At 41.7% G+C, this 17,577-nt stretch overlaps 1 protein-coding gene across 6 annotated transcripts in view; it reads right to left on the bottom strand.

Annotated features, from left to right (window-relative positions):
- Positions 1 to 17,577, bottom strand: part of LOC115052579 (muscleblind-like protein 1) — a 53,365-nt gene that overhangs the window by 23,893 nt on the left and 11,895 nt on the right. For all 6 annotated transcript variants that reach the window (XM_029516772.1, XM_029516773.1, XM_029516770.1 and 3 more), the window contains exon 2: positions 16,470 to 17,522. In XM_029516772.1, coding sequence (XP_029372632.1) covers positions 16,470 to 16,643 — 174 coding nt within the window. In that variant the 5' untranslated portion in view covers positions 16,644 to 17,522. The remainder of the gene's footprint in view (positions 1 to 16,469; positions 17,523 to 17,577) is intronic.

Genomic DNA, 17,577 nt, shown 5'->3' on the forward strand with positions numbered 1-17,577 from the left:
TTCAAGTCAAGAACGAAAATATTCAAAAAATATGGTGAAAACATTTGTAAATTATCTCAACAAGTAGGTTGTGATGTCAGAGGACTGCCGTTTTGCGACACCCAAAGTTAGACTAAAAAGTGCTCAGAGGGATGCTTCTAGTGCAAATGGGACTCAGTGGGGTTGTTGTGCCGTCTTCATTTCCTTTGTCTTTTGGTGTGCCTGCACTAAAACCAGATGTCTATGTAAATCTCATTAGCTTGTTCTAAGCATTCATCAAATCTGGAACCACCCTGATGCATTAGTATAATAGCCCGGATAAGTTAACGACCATAAAATCTCATTTAACTGGGCTGAGGGATTAATCTTTGACACAACATCGATAAGTGAACAGAGAACTCACAAGCAATGACAGGCAGAGGTGACACAACACAGCTAGTTGGAACTGAAACTGGAATACAGCTGCTGTGATCACAGAGAAATGGGGCTCCTGAAAGTGAAAAAAATCCTCTACGTCACAAATGATTCAGAGTCTGCTGAAAGCTTTTAGTCACAGAGCTCAATTAGACAAAAAACCTATTACAGCCCCCAAAAGTGCTACTTAGGCTGGCAGTGTGTTAGCATGTTTTGGGTGGGTGTGGGTACCAAATCGTTACTGTAGCAGAGGAAACTAATGATGGGCCTAAATCATTAGGCATCATGGGTAATGAAAGCACTCTGCCACTGTCTGGCTGAGCTTGTTCCGTGTTTGTTGTCCTCGGTGGTACACAGCTGAAATGTCTGGCTGAAGTGCTCCATGTTGAACTGATGTTTAACAGTTTATCAACGTCCGATGTGGTGGAAAATAAGATGCGTTGTTTAGAAATCTCATTAGTTTACAATATGTGGATTTACAATGGCTCAAAGACAGAAGTGAAATACATCAAAATTAAGCATTTGTATTGGAGAAAACACTTCAACAGTTAATTTATTATAATTAGAATAATCTGTATTTGTGTGTCAGTACATGATAACGCAGTGAGTAGTAAGTGAGTAGTCCATCTTTTTGTAACACTGCTTCATGTCCAGTAGGGGTGCCAAAAAAATCGATTAATATAAGAATCGCGATTCTCATTCTCATTAAAATGTCCCAAAATTTGATTTCAAAACAATAAAATAAAATAAAACAAATCCACAGGCTGTCTGCCTCCATTTTGTATGTGGGGCGTTCTGACATCACCACGGAGCCGATTCTGGAACGTACACTTGCGCAGTAAGCACCAAAACAAGGAGGAAACTAAAGTAATGGAGGAGGGAGAGATTCGACCGGCCTCGTCTATATGACGGCAACAATTTGGACTCATTTTGGTGTTTACCTAGAGCCCCTCGCCTCGTCCAGACTGATCTGGTCTAGTCTCGGCTCTCTGCAGGGGTCTCTGGTCTGGTCGCCGTTCCACTCATTTCCAGTTAACCAATTAACCTGGACATGTTCAGGTGCCAACCGCGCCAGCTACACTCAAGTGACCACATTCATTCATGGGTAGGAGGGTGTGCATTATTAGTGACCCCTCAGAGCATTTTCCCGACAGATACGTTCCAATTTACTCCGGGAAAGAAAACCCCAAAAACTTAATGTAAAATTTCTGCAGTTATCAGCACAAGTCAGAGAATTTACAATACAAGCGATGGCTGACAATAAAGTTTCAAAGAACAACTTTTTCAAGAAGAAATACAATTATTTCCCACTCTTCCCATCTGGCTGACTCACAGTTCAAAGTAAATGCAGTCACACACACCAACATAATAACAGTAGTTTCAGCTCAAGTAAGTATAAGTTATGAAACAAAAGGGAAAAAAAGGTTAAAACAGTGGAGTAGATGAATAAAAAACAAAACAAACCCTTATTAAAAAGACACTGAGTAAAAATAAAATCATCAAGAGAAATCAAATCCTTCAAAGTTGGCTCAGTAGGCAAGGCTTTGGGCAGAGACATGACCAGTTTGTCGAATAAAAACTCATACAGCTCATTTTAAGGTACAATGTGTCAGTATGGGCTGTATGTCTTTGTCTTTGGACTGAGCTTTTGATACATATTTAAAATGCAATTTTATTGCAATTAATTGCAATGGGAATTTCTACCCATTTCTGTTTTCTTTTCCCTGATTGCCCACAATTGGACAAATCAGATGAGGCTGATGTGTATTTATAGTTCCAGTGAAAATTGATCAAGTTGACCTCATCCGTTTCCTTGTTTCTTTTCCATTTTGTTTTTATGGATCAAGAATTTTACTTTAAATTACAAGTGAGCATCAAGGGCTTAGAAGCTGATCGAAGAGTTCAATAGCTGATATCACAGTGGGACATCCTGGAGCCTTTGGTAGACAATAAAACTGGGCTGCAAAATGTAGGTCTGTGCAGAATGTGATGATCAGGCCCTCTTCCTGTCGGACCAATTGGGATCAGTCACAGATCGTTGTGACTGACTTGATATATTTCTATAATCAGAAAAGGGATTAAATATAGAAATGAACGCACAATCAGCCTCACTTTGCTCCTTTCTCTGGCCCTACTTACAGTAAGAGACATGTTCACGGTTTGTGAAATCTGCTTGAAAGTGGTTAAAATGAGAAAGTCTATAGTGTCTGTACCTCTCTGGAGGCTGCCGTATAGGTGACGAGTGTTGTTCTGGCTCCTGCAGGAACTTCATTGTAGGCAAAGTCTCTAATTAGCTTTGTTCTCATTAGGTCTGCTACACTATCTCCCCTCTGACAGACAAACACACACACACACACACACGCACACACATAGATAGTGATGAAGAGAGAGGAGGGACGGGCCACCCTGCAGCCCCTGAGATCTGGCCCTTCTTCTCTATTTCTCTTTCAATTAACCCTCTTCATCCATCCTCTATCTGTTCATCTCTTTTCCTTCTGTCTTCCTTCAACGCTCCTTCAAGTGTTTGCTACTCACAATCTCTAAAGTTCACACTGATTCAGTTTTATTTCCTATTGACTGTACCAAGGAGGCAGGGAGAGAGCAGAGCCATTAAAACAGCCTTAATGAAAGACCGGTGAACAGGATTCAACAGCTTTTAGGCCTTTTTATTTTCTGCCCATCAATGTAACGCTCATACTGCAGATAGATTGGCCTCGCCAGATGCTGGGATTATATTCCTGTTTTTTTTTGGTCAATCTAAATCTAAATTTCTGTCAATCCCCCATTTTCCACATCCAAATATTAAGCTGTTTGCTTCTATCTTCATATGAAGTCAGACAGTCAGACATTCCCAAAATAAATAAATGAAATAAATAAAATAAGTGTCCATAAAATAAAAAATCCGAGACCGAAAGAAAAAGAAAAAAAAAAGATCCTGAAGTTGTCCTTATGAATGAACAAAATATGTGTGCCGCCAAAGACTGGCAGCTTCCTTTGGTTTGTGCTGTGACCTTCAGTAGCAGCACAAAGTTGCCTCAAAGTGAAAGCAAAAGACGCTGCTGGCAACATGCAGGGTGCCGCATTCAGCAAGCGTAAACTCCATTAATGGACACAAACAAGCATGAGAGACTAAAAATTGTTCATGCGTCCTCGGTGCGTGATAACTCAAGGAGGAGATTTAGTATCAAATGACACTACTTTTTTCTTTGCACTCCTGTTAAAAAACGAATTGGGATCAGATGCAGCAGAGTCAGAGGGCTGGAATGTTCTTTTCTATTCTACCTCTGATGAATCATGGAGGACGTGGCAGATAATCACAAGACCACACCCTGAAGCTTCAAGCTAACAGAGTCAGAGGAAGGGAAAAAAAAAACAGAGAAAGTTGTCAAATTCGACTGGGGATATTTCTTCTTACGTGCACATGTGGCGCACGTCCTGACTAACAAACACACACACACATGCACACACCCTCCAACAAAGAGTGCCACTGCACTGACGACAGTAGCTAGTGTCATTGCCTTGAGGTTAAAGCAGATAAGAGAGGATTAGAATTCATTACTCCACAAAGTGATGATACCCATTGCAAGCACACACAAACATACATACACACACACATAGACATCCAGACATAACAAAGACGTACACACACAAAAAATAAGGACAACAGGGAAATGGCCACAGTTTTTCTCCATAGCGACCAAACAGCTTCTCATTTGGAAGACTACATTAACAATCAAAGGGAAGTGCAATGGGAAATAAGAGTAATACAGAGCAACAGCATGTAATCCTTTGTATCAGTGACAACTGCAGAGCTGAGAAATCCCCAGACTGAAGCCTTGAGAATTCATAATAAATTCAGACAGTGCTGGAGAAAAACCAAAAGAAGTGCAACAATGTAAAAACAAACAAACCAAAAAACAAATAAATAAATAAAAATTTACATTTCACAGTTTGATGTAAGATAAAGCTACTGATGTTTTTGCTAAATTATTAATTGTTCTTCCAAGAACCCTCAGCCTCTGCTTCAAAAAGCAAAAGTTAAAAGAAAAGTAAAATAAAAGAAACACACAAAAGAGTGAAAATATGGGACTGAGATGGAGGCAGGTAGAATAAAAGCAGACAGAGCTGTTTGGAGGTTAAAGTTATATTTTGTTGGCACAATGCATCACATAGAAAAGCAAGACACGGTGTGTCTTAATTCCCTCCCACACACACATACACACACACGCGCACACACTCTGTGCGACATAGCATAGGGCCATCACCCCCTCCCTCCCCACGAACCGCCTTCCGGCTGCACACTCATCCACATCGATCCACATTGATCAAAGTCGGCTTGTACCACTTCAGCAAAGAGCAGGGGAAGATTGAGCCGAGTGATTACCTTCTCCTCAACCTCCTCTCACGATGGACTCACCCACCGTCAGACGTCCTGCTCCCACATACAACAGTCACAAAAGTAGCATTGTCTAGCACATGTGAAAATCTCACCGAAAAGATTCAGAGGAAAATGTTGAGGTATCTAGGCTTTAAATTGATCTTGAGCTTTTCCTGTTGGATGTGAATATGTGATTGCCATTTCCACGTCAATTAGGCCACATTTTATTTGCACGCTGGCCAGCGTTGACTTCAAATCAGCAGGAAAGGTGCAGTGAGACGGCACTGTGACAGACAGCATCCTGTCGGCAGACCCAACAAAACACAGCTGCTCTATCTCTCTCTGATGGCTGATCCTGATACCGCTGTAATCCAGTTAAAGCCTTTTGAAGAATCACATTGTCCAACAGCAAGCCCTGCAACATGCACTATAACAATACAGGGATATTACAGACATTCTTCAATCGTGTGCGAGCTGAACACACAACTGACACGGCTCTTGTTCAATTCTGTGCTCTCCTCCTCTTTTATTACTTTCTCTCCATCCGTACACCATCTATCGGGTGTTCATTCCTCTCCATCTGTCCATCACTGTCCATGAAACACCATTTGATGTCTCTGCGCCCATCCATCATTCTTTCACTTTATTTCACTCCATTTCATTGCTGCACAGTGTCTTTTCCTCTCTGGGTATGATCTGCTCATTGACACCACCCTCCCCTCTGTCTGTCTCTGCAGGGATCACATTCTTCGCCTCGTATTTACTGTCATGATGATGCAATTACAGATCCAAGCATTTCCGCAACACAATTGGCTTCTTGGGTCATTTCACAGCTATTTTTGTTTTTTGCTGCAGACTTGCATGAGTTCAGGGTGGAAAATAAAACAATTGGATTTCACAGGTTGCTGTAAAGGCTGTGATTCGCAGCTGATGTATTAACTTCTGTGGAAAGAAAGAGGGAAAGAGAAAGCCCGCATTGAAAGCAACAACAAGAAAATAACTGCTTCATAATGCTCATGGAGAATCAATACTGCATGAAGACTAAGTGCTGCTAAACAGTGTGGTTTTTCTTAATTAGGACTTCTATAATGATATTTCTCTCTTTTTTTCTCCTTTTTGCCACTCTGTCACTTTCTGCACTTCCCTCCCACTCTCACTTTGTTGCTCCCTTCCATTATAACCTTTTCCTTCTATGGCTTCATCACTTGTTCATTCCTCCATCTAAGTCTGTTGATTCTGTCCTCCCAACCAATGTTCTCTCAGCAGAGAAAACAAAGGGAGGGGAGGTATCTGAGCTCTTTTCATAAGCATGATAAATATCCCACTCCTGTGTTTGTGGCTGATGGCTCTCAAGGATGAGATTTAATGAACCTCTCATCCAACTCTGATTATTTTCTAATTAAAGGAGTGAGTGATGGGGGCAATGAGTAAATTCATGAATGCATGTTTATAACTGCCGGGGAAAAAAAAAATAAATAAAAGAACAAACACGCAGATACAGAGAGACAGAAATCATACGCAGTCAAGCATTGTTTACTACGCTTCCTCAGGAACAGCGGTTGTTTGCCAGCGAGAAATATTTACAGTGCTGAAGCAAATTGAAAATCTGGGAAAAAAAATACAAAAAAATTGTCAATTTTATCAAATCTTTTTAGTCGCATTAGTTGTAACCGGAAGTGCATGTTAATGATTTATCTTTGAGCGTATTTTTCATCAGGTTTGGGAAAGAAGTCAAAGTGAGAAATTCAACAAAAATACACTGTCCTCTGGAAATTTGGTTCAGATTTGTTTTGGCAAATTAGTGCATTTCAGTGCCAGTTGAAATTCCCACATATAGCTAGATTGAGTTTAGGGCCAGCTGGTAGATGTTAGGTTTTAGAAGTGTTGATTTTGTTTTTTGTCCATTCACAGTTTTGGTTGAATGGTTATTTTTCCAATAACCAAACCTGATTATTGGTAAATCCAACCATCCATGTCACTAAACCTTATCATGAGCGAATTTCACATTGATTCATCCCGTGGTTGTCTGTCTTATAGAGAACTTCAATCAGGACAAAAGTAGCATATAAAAAACTGAATTGCCTTGCCACCATGTCAAGAAACACATTATTGGCATGGCTAAAAATGTGATTCAACTGGAAACCCATTCGCCTCAAAACATTCGGCCTGTAGCAATTTGAATTTTAAACCCTATTTCTATCTCCTAACATATAAACACGAGAAGGCAGGTTTCCTCAGGGACATGCAGCACAGTATGTTATGTATGAAATAAATAGTTGATCTATACTTGCTTTTCCTGTGTGTGGGTGGCCCAGTCTGATCGCGTTTTTCAAAGAAGGTTACACATTAGAGTGGTGAACAATCAGCAGTAGCACACAAAGGACAGAGAACAATTCACACTCACAAATCACTTCTATGCCTTCGAAGTTGCTAATTAAATGGGATACCAGAACACCCAGAAGAAACATATGGTGGACTGGGAAGGGCATGCAGATCACGCACAGTCAGTTTTGGATTAAAACACTGCAAAGAGTCAGTGTCCAATGCATCATCGTGTCGCCCTAAAGTATAAATATGTTTAGACAAAATATAATCAGACTGGTGCTTTGTTTCCAATTTGATAGTTAAGTCCAGTCACATTTCAATCTCTCTCTTCCATTACTTCATGGTTTAGAGCTATCCCGCAGTGGCTTCCATAATGACACCAGAATACATAATCGATTCAAAATGTCCAATAACAGAGTAGTTCAAGACTAGCTGGTCTCCGACTTCCTGCCTTTCTCGGCCTTTAATAGTATTAACCAGGCACGAAAGCAACTCTAACATGATTGTCTACCTGACGTGAATGCTCGTGATTTCAGAGGACTCCTCCTGCTTTACCGAGACCGGAGCGTGTCACTGCGCGTGGGTGGCTGTGGTAAAGAGTAAATGTTTGTTTTCTGATTGTGTTCCGGATTGAAAGTGAAGGATTACATTCACAAGTGCAACTGCGCAGCACCTGAACTCTTCAAATCAGGTAGAGAGCAGAGGGTCAATTACGGACAGAGGGAAGGAGGTGGCAAGAAGGCAAGACACGAACAGACAGACGTACAGTCCTGCCAAACGACAAAAGCAGGCGAACAAGTTGGCAGGCAGCTCGCTGTCCTGGATTGAATTAATGTTCTGTTACTCCCACTCTCCATATACTGCTCCCTCCACCCCCTTACACCTTACTTGTCCACCATCTTATTTAAATGTTCGGTTTACCACATCGCTCTCAAAGAATTACAAATGCAGTCTGAAGACGGTGAGGTAAAATAAGCGAGGGGAGGGGGAAGAGGAGAAAGGGGTACTTGATATACTTGGAGAAAGACAGGGAGATAGTTTAGTAAGGTGGGGAGGGGGGATGAGACAGACTAACGGGAACGGATCAGGCCATAACTGATTAGATATTCTGTGCACAACAGCAGGAGCAGCAATAGCACTGGGACATCACGACTCAGCACGCAGAGATGCTGATATTACCTTCAGACTGTCTAAATGTCCAGAGCCCTCCAGCCTTGTACAAAAGCAAATGCAGTGACACACATACACGCTGCGAGAAGACTGACTCCGTCATACGGGGAGAGAAATTAGCTCAGAAGAACGCTGCAGTCTGAGATAACATTAAGATTAAAAGGAAAAGAATGAGGGATGCCAAAAGGTGAAAGAGAGAGCATTGCAAGTGGTCTGAGGCTATTCCTGAACGCCCTTGTACATATTTTGGCTCTGATGCTGTTGTGTCACGTCTCCATGCTGATGCAGCAAGTTTAAAGATGGATGCATGTGTCTGTTTGTGTTTGTGCGTCTATGCTGAGACAGCGTATCCACATATGGATGAAGAAATGGTGGACTCTCTGAGGACAGAGCGACATTTAGAGGAGACTTTTCAAGGGAGGACTTGAGCATGAAGAGCCAGACAAAGTTAATAGCTGCTGGCTGTGTGTTCACAGATTACTTCATGGCAATGTGCTAATAAAATCCCCTTTTCATAATGTCCTGGATAGTCCGAGCTACGTGAGAGATCAGATATAGGATACTTTAGCCTGTTTAGTCAGGCCCCAAAATATACTCTTTTAGTGCACACACAGAAACATTCATATTTTTGACAATCTCGCACACAATATTTAATCCAGACAGCAACGTGTCAACACATGGACACTAATTTCAAGACAAAATTAAAAATACAAAAGAGACAAAAGCCAATAATAATCACAAGCACTCCAGCTGCTGCTACTCACTAATTTGTGGGCAGGTTTAAGTGAAATTAAACTCAGTTGATGCTGGGACATTATTATACTTTAGTTTTTAATACACTCATTTGCTGAAAATAATAACTGGTGATTAATGTTCATTTGTTTTGGTGGAGTGACAGTAGCCCATTCTGCAGGGAGCGTGAGGTCATTATTGATGTTAGCATGCTAGGCTAACTAGCATTTAGGTTCCGTGAGGAATAGAAAATAGCAGCACAATGAGGGTTCGCAAATGTTGCATGCTGTAATTGACGGCTTGTTTACAAAGTGGGGATAACTAAATCTTAAGTCAGCACTCATGAGTTAGTGATAGTTCCCCAGTTAATAGTGCACGGTGACGTTGGAAGCATCAGCTTTAGGAACAGAAGAATGACTTCAGCTGACAATGTGATTGCGTGCTATTTAGTGTTTCTTTGAACGCTGACCAATTTTGGCCATGTTTTAATGGTTACATTTGGAGTAACACATCAGTATTGTCCTTTCATGATTTGAATGACAGTTATTTGTCTATACATCGATTTTTCTTTAGCTAAAATTACTGTCACATTTGAACACAATGTCTGTCTAAACATTATACTATTTGGAACATTTGACCTGAACAACAAAAAAAAAACAAAATATATATATATATATCACAGTTCACACTATGATTTACCATCTGGGGAACAAGAATTTAATTGAAATCCAATGTCAGCATGAGGTTGACTGATCAAATACCAACTCATAAACTAAAGTATTTGACAAGTTGAACTTTTGGCCTGTTGATATAGCTAGATAAAAATCACTGTTACTATTATTCATCCCCCAGGAAACATGAACATCGTTTAAATCCATCCAGTTGGATTTCACATATTTCTCCTAAAACCGTAAATGTAAACCTAATAAAGGCATAATAAAAGAGCCGATCACCAAAGCCAGTATGTTTCATCCCCTGGGGACCATGAATACAAATTTCCATGCCAGTTCACTGCATTGTTGTCTGCCTGATAAAACACTTCAATCTGGACCAAAGTAGTGAATGACAAGCTGGGCTCAATTTTATTTCTTATATTTCATTAGATTTAAATTTGGGTAAAAGGAAGCCTTGCTCAGATCAGTAACTGGGAGAGGCATTGAAATTGTTAAGCATAGACAAATTACTGATTTAGTACATTCACATCGTAATATGGAAAATAGTTTTTTTTTTTTTTTTCTTTGTTTGGGTCATCTTTCATCCCTAAGCCAGTGTTGTTCATGCCCAAAACCCAAGTCCATGGTCAACAGACCACAAAGTGGATAAATGCAAAAAAAAAAAAAGATCAGACATCATCGTGTTGACGGGGAAACTGAGGTTTTGGAGAACAATGAGAGCGACAACGTTTAGACACAACACTTTAAACCCCCAATGTGAATGCCCATCCCTTTCACGCACGCTTTGATTTTTCCTAAGTCTGATCACACAAGTACACACTGCCCACCGTAGATCATGTGAACGTATGAATCTCTTCGTGACGGCTGGCCACAGTCGAAAAAAAAAAAAAAAGACAAACAAATGTCTCCCAAAAATGCTATGAAATGTGATAATAACAAAAAATAAATGAACTGATTAAAATCATTTAATGTAAAATGGAAATGAAAAGTGTCTGGGATGCCTGGGAGATACAAACAAAAAGGGGAGGGGGAGCTGGGATGGGTCGAGTGGAGACAGATTAACAGAGGTAATGAGAGGAGAGGATGAGAGTGAAGAGCATGACAGTAGAATACAGATACACAGCAGATTAACACTGTTGAAGTACGTTTCCCTTTCAAAGAGGTCTTATCCAATATACTGCATCCCGCTTTGCACACACACACACACACACACACACACACACAGACAAAGCTCTACGTCTGTTTTCTACTCGGCTCTCATCTCAATACATATTGCCTTACCTATTCTCCTTTATCTGTTCTCTTTGCTTTGCTTTCCACTCACACTCTCACACACACACCCACATACACAAATACACTTTCTGCTTCGTTTCAAGGTCTCTGAAACGCAAACATGTAGGTCACCATACATTGCCAAGGTTGTTTAGCCCACGCTTCAGTGACTGTGGTGGTCCAATGTGTTACTGTATGTCACATGCTCTCATGTATGTGTAAGAGCTATGCTCTCTAAAATGTAGTCTATGTTTGTTGACCACTTACACAGAAAGAAACAATAACATCTTTCCTAACATGGCCAACACACAGAGACAGACAGAGACCAACAACCACTCACACTCACACTCAGACCTACGGACAATTTAGAGTCACCACTTAACCCAAACGTGATGTCTTTGGATGGTGGGAGAACATGCTAACTCCACACAGAAAGGGCCCAGGCTAGGAATCGAATCTGCATTCTTCCAGTTGTGAGGCAACAACGCTAGCCACTAGGTCGCCATGCTGCCCTAATGTAAAAATATCTTTATTTCAAGTGCAATGTACACCCTAATGATGTCCTAATGACCTGTTTGTGTGTGTGAGTGTGTACGATGAGTCAGAAATTCTAAATTCTAAATGCTTGCGCCTTTCTTATGGGTCAGAAACAACTTCAAAGAACTATAAAATTCATAACTTGTCACTGGATGCAGTTCATGAAACGTATTAAACACTTGAACAGGCTGTTTTTGCTTGATTACAGGTGGCTAATAAAGAAGCAGCATCAATACACGTGTCATCATTATTGCAATCACCTTTGGGATAATGTTATGCATAATGAAACACAAAAACAGGGTAGTAACTTTGATATGCATGCATAGCAGCGCATCTCCATTAAGATCAGGGAATAACAGCACCATCATAGGCCAGCCTTTCAGTTAAAGACATGGTTAAGACTGTCCAACAAACTGGACCTGACCAGCAGATGGAACAACTAGGTTTTCTTAAATGGCCAAGAAGCCTGAAATAGCACCTGCCCGGTCAACTGCACTTCATCCAATATTCTGATCCATCCTTCATATCACACTGCAGAATTGTGAAATTAAAACCATAGAGGACTAAACACAATGCCTTGAAAGTCAGGCATGTCACAAACAAAGCATTTTCCCATCCACAAATAAAGCAATCATCAGTAATCTATATCCACTTTGAAGTGTTTCATGTAATGTCGCTCTCCTGGAAATGAATAAATTGGAAAACCCTCAGTGGGTTCGTTACACTGCATGTAAGTAAGCTAAGTAACAATCTTCATTCAGGGCTTAAATATAACCAGCACAAGACAGAAAACCTTTGTAGGTAGAAAATACAAGGTTACACAAAGTATATGTCAAATCTTCTACAACCTATTCATCAGAAAACACATTCCCTAAAGACAAAATGAATAAGAATTTGTAAAATGTGTCAACCTTAACACAACACTATAACTGTAGCAGGTTTTTCACACAGCTAATAGCCCACCCAGAGTTGTGTCAGTAAAAAGTATGAAGCCCCTGTAGGGTTGAATTATGGCACTGAAGACTTATCAGTTGTATTCTTTCAAAGAGAACAGTAGCTTTGGACAGTTATAATGGATTTCAATAATGTCAAGAAGTGTCAGAGAGAAAAAATTTCAGAATGTCCTCAAAAAAGGGATGTTAAGCTTAATGAGATAGTCAGCCCACTGTCAGACGAGTTCAGCATGCTCCATCATGCTGTAGTGGAGGCCCTGTGGCTTTTTGGCTTCCTCTCACCTGTTTCTCATCACAGCCAAAATGTTTTGGGCTTATTTTGAGCTTTGACCTAAATCCCCCCACCCCCCTCCAGATTTTCTTTTTATTCACAAACGATGAAACTCACTTTGTTTTCAGCTGCTAATAGCAACAACCATCTGAATTCCATTACAATGAGCCAAAAGAACGAGAAACTGTTGTTTGCTTGTGATTTCCACATTCAGTGGTCCAGAAGAACTCATATGGGTTATACACCCGATCTGAATTTTATCACTGTGCTACTGAGAAAGGATTATTCTTAAGGTGAAATCGGACAAAGCCTGAAGAGAAACTAAGACAATGTGCATCCAGTGTCCTGGAAGGTGCTGAAGACATCTTCTGCTTACCTCTCTTAGAAACACTGAAAATGAATTTGTGAATCCACTTATAATTAATGTATAAAGCTAAAAAAAGAGTGATACAATCTTGGAAAATAGATGTGCTGGAGCACAAAAAAGATCAGTTCTGGCAGAAACTCACTTCACACCAGGCTTGGCAGGAACGTAGCCATCTCTGAAACAAGCGAACATTTATGTGTATTGTCTGAAGGGAATAACCACCAAGCTAAAGTTCAGCAGTCTAAAAATCAGCTAGTTACAGTTTAAGGTTTCTCCAAACTGGCCTTTAGACAGCTAAAAGTCACTTGCTAGGAAAACAAAATGTGGTAAGCTGGCTTTAAGGATTTGAGCATGAAATAAATGATGTGGAATTATCAGAGCAGCACTCCTGGTAGTAGATGAACTCTGTACGATGTAATTTTAAAGGTTTTCTGTGTACCTTTATAGTGACATCGCGTTTGTGTGCATGCTTGGTTGGAACTATAACTGTGGCTCCAAGGCCAAAAGGGTCAGCTTCTCTGTATTATCTGCCGATTCTACAGTCAGTCTGCCTCTGACTCATTTCCTGGTTGCCTCTGTTACGCCACCCTTCAAATTGAACTTTCCGCGACATTCAACCTTGACGAATGCCTTCTTTTGAGATAACACTGAATGACTGAATGAAGTGTATGAGAGAAATGGAACAATAAAGACATTCACATATTAAGATTAATTGGCGAGAACACTTAATGGTTAAAGAAGAAAGTGCATTATTATATCTATGAAACGCTGTTTGAATGTCTCCCGTTATTTCATCTACCCAAACACTTTTCAATTTCTCCACCTCCAGGCTCTCCTTTCCTCTGACAGTCTGCATTCAAGAGCAGTGAAGGCCGGGTGGTATGATAAATTGTCCGGGAGTGCGAAGCCACGTGTACCACAATCTATCCGTTTACTTCCCTTTTTTTTTTCTCTAAAAAAATCCTCCACCCTGTCCTTTCCTATCCCCTTGCCTCTCTCTCCATGCCTAGCTCTGTGTTATGAATTTATCTGCAGATAAAGTAGATCTATCATTCTGTCATGGAGGCAGGGGAGGGAGGTAGACTGTGGAATGCCCTGGCACTGAGAGCAGGGAAGGGCTCTAAGCACGGCGCTACGCTTCCTCGCACATTCCCTGCTGCACCCTCTCCGGCTCAGTCTGCTTGTCTGTTTTCATGAACCATGCGATGCCCCAGCAGCCCCTTATATCCATTCCTGTCTTACCTGTAACAGCCAAACCCACCCAGGCCATCCACACCTAGTGGCACATAACTGTAATGACACAGAGCACGGCTTAATGAGAAATCCCAACCACCGCCCTCGGTTTTAAAGCCACAGTTTACCAGTAAGGTAAGCTGTGGCCTGGACTGGCTTGACTGACTTCCAGCTCTGGTCTCCAGTTACACTGGATAAAACCCTGCTTGCCAATCAGATAGGAGACAAATTACAGGGCATATACACAACACGGTCGGAAGAAGAGCGGGATCCAGAATCATTGTTCTCACTTGAGCCAAATTACCCAGATTGACTTAACTGATACATCTGTATCCAACACATTTACAGTGTCTGGGATAATGAGATAGCAGGCAGAAATGCTGCAGCGTGAGGCTTACTCTTCCTCCCCGTCTGGCCTATGTTGTATCTCTGTCATTGGTGGATTACATGGGTGATCTCATGTGTACTCGGTGTATGAGCATCCGCGACTGTGCGAGGCACCTTTTTGACTGAAAAGACAAAGACATGTGTTAGCTATAGCCCGTTTCATTCTCTTCTTTATTGTCTTATCCTCTCCGCCTCTGAGGTTTAGTTGGCTTAAGAAGACTCCTGACTTTGTCTCATATGTGTACATTCTAGCAAACACATTTTTGCTGATCAACTCACTGGATTAAGGTTAAACTGACAGGAATTGACTTCTTTAGACCATTCCTGACCCTGCTATGCACCATGGCCTTTTTTTTTTTTTTTTTCATTTCTGACCTTTCCTTTTAAACAAAAACGAGACATATCACAAGGGAAGTATTCATTAGCCTTGGCTTAAATCAGCTCTTTCTGTCAAGACACCTTTCTTAAATTCTGAGTTTGTTGAATGCTTAAGTTTAAAACGGAATCTTTTGGATAACTATTATCATTTCCGTTCAAGCAGTTCTTTAATGCTAACGCATGAGCCTAAAATGGTGGCAATGGTAACCATGACGACTTATATTAAGAATATCATCACAAAGCTTTTATTTGCTTTTCTTCCTCCAACCTAAAAACACCTGGAACTCCAGACATAAACCCAGTGTGAAGTGTCCACTGACCATCCGCCACTACACATCCCACTGACTTTAGTACACAAGATGTACTAAAATGCAAAAACATAATCAGTGAAGCCAATCTAAACAGCAATCATGTTTCAAAAGTGATTGCTCCAATAAAATTCAAACTGTGTGCGACCCTTTACTTACTTTTGTCCCAAACAAAAGTCAAACAGCTTGCTTAAGGTCTATTCACACTATAGCTAATCTAATCAGCTGCGCTTTAAAGCATTATGTTAACAGTTTTTACCGCCATATAGGGTTCAGTAAAAAATCCCGTAATGCAACATTTGCATTTACTGTCATCACTTCCAGGCCAGATTCTTTCTATTTCCTTCCTTTTTCCATAATTTCTTCTGTTTGATCCCCCCCCCCCTCCTGTTGCCCCACGCCAGCCGCCACCACCACCCACCGAGGGAAAGAGAGGAGCTGCATAGTGGGAGTGTGTTGTCTTACAGCCAGGGCAAAAATAGACAGTAAATTACAGAGCCTTCTGAGAACACCCCACTGCGCTGCATGACCTCAAAATAACACACAGACATATGCTCACACACTCACATACAAACATGAAATGAATGCCCGCTGTCCTACTTCTATACTTCCCAGCCTGTTGACGTGACGATCACCCAGAAACTTTTCTACTGTAATTTGCCAATGGACACTCGTGCGCTAAAGGTTGTGCTGCTGGTGAAGGAAATTCTGAGTGCGATTCACAGATGTTAATGCGATTACAGCCACGTCTCAGCTTACCAACACACACGCACACACAGAGTAAAAAAGTACTATTGCAGATATGTATTTATCCCCTTGCCACTGCTTCACTTCAGAAACTTTTGAGAAATTCTGACTCACTCAGTCGTAAAATCAATGCTGTTTGCTTGCAACCTGAGAGCGTGTTCTCTCGGGAATATGATCGCTGCAATTGACACAGGTTTTTCAGATTTTTTGTTCATCTTTGCTGAAACTGGTAAATGCCCAAAGTAAACCTTACAACATTTTGAGGTAATGTTCATGAACGCTGCAAGCTTGAAAAAGAAAACAAAAAAAGAGAGCTAAATGGATATCACAGGTATCATACTCACCTTGAGTGAGTCAAAACAGGCAATGACTCTGCCATTTTCCACTTGACAGCTCTTGGCAGGATGGGCAAACTTGCACTCGCTGTCCGGCCGTGAACATGTTCCTCTCTGGAATTCCCGACAAACCTCCAACGTCAGCCACTTTGTGTCCCGGATCGGTGTCACATTTACCGCCATTTTGAATCGGGCAGAAGAGGCGATAAAGAGGAGCAGGTATCCACCAAATGCAGTTAGGTGTGAGTCTGTATGTTTCTAATGAGACTGGGACAAATGAGAAGGATGAATAAGTAAATGACATGGGGGAAAAGCCAGTTTTAAGGAGGGTCTGTCCTGGGGCTCTGATTTTGAGGTGAAGCCTGTGAGGGCCGCTGTTTGCCTACCACCTGCAGCCCATCTTAAGAGTCTGTTTGTGGCTGTAACAGGAATCCTTCAACGTGTGTCACCCAAGGCCTGGGCTTGGTGTCTGCCACTGAGGTTCACTTTGCAATCTCTCTCTCGAACGCCCCCCCCACACACACACACACACACTCCAGTTCTCTGGAGTGGCCTCACTCCACGGCTGAACTGTCAGATGAGATGAATGGCAAAACACATTATCGATTGAGTTGGCCCATGATGAAAAGATGCAGGGCTGAAAGAAGTTGAGGTGGGAGGAGAAAGAGAAAGAGACGGAGAAGGATGAGGTGGAGTGGGCTGTGGCGGAGGAGACGGCAAAGAGACGATCTCCTTCCTTTCGCAGGAGCCGACAAATGCTGTCTGTCTTCGGTATCAGACTTTGCCTGCAGAGAGGAGGGGAGTGGTTGCCTTCCTCAGAGGTGGGCTAAATGGCATGGATGTAGATAGGTCTGACTGGCGGACAGGAGAGCGGGAGAGGGAGGGAAGGAGGGAGGTGTCAGTGGCGTGGAGACTGGTTCAGCAGATGGAGTTGTCGGTCCTGGCGGTTTGGGGACTCCTAGTTTGGCTGGCAGCTCCAGCAGACATGGACAGGCACAGAGGCAGAGGTGGCTTCAGTGCAGCCAAACAGCTACAGGGGTCAGCAAAAGAAGGCACTTCTCTCTGTGGAGAAGGAGGGGAGAGCGTCAGTGGAAGGGATAGCACGCATACCTGCACA

The sequence above is a fragment of the Echeneis naucrates genome, chromosome 13 (genome assembly GCF_900963305.1).
Source record: "Echeneis naucrates chromosome 13, fEcheNa1.1, whole genome shotgun sequence".
NCBI lineage: Eukaryota > Metazoa > Chordata > Actinopteri > Carangiformes > Echeneidae > Echeneis > Echeneis naucrates.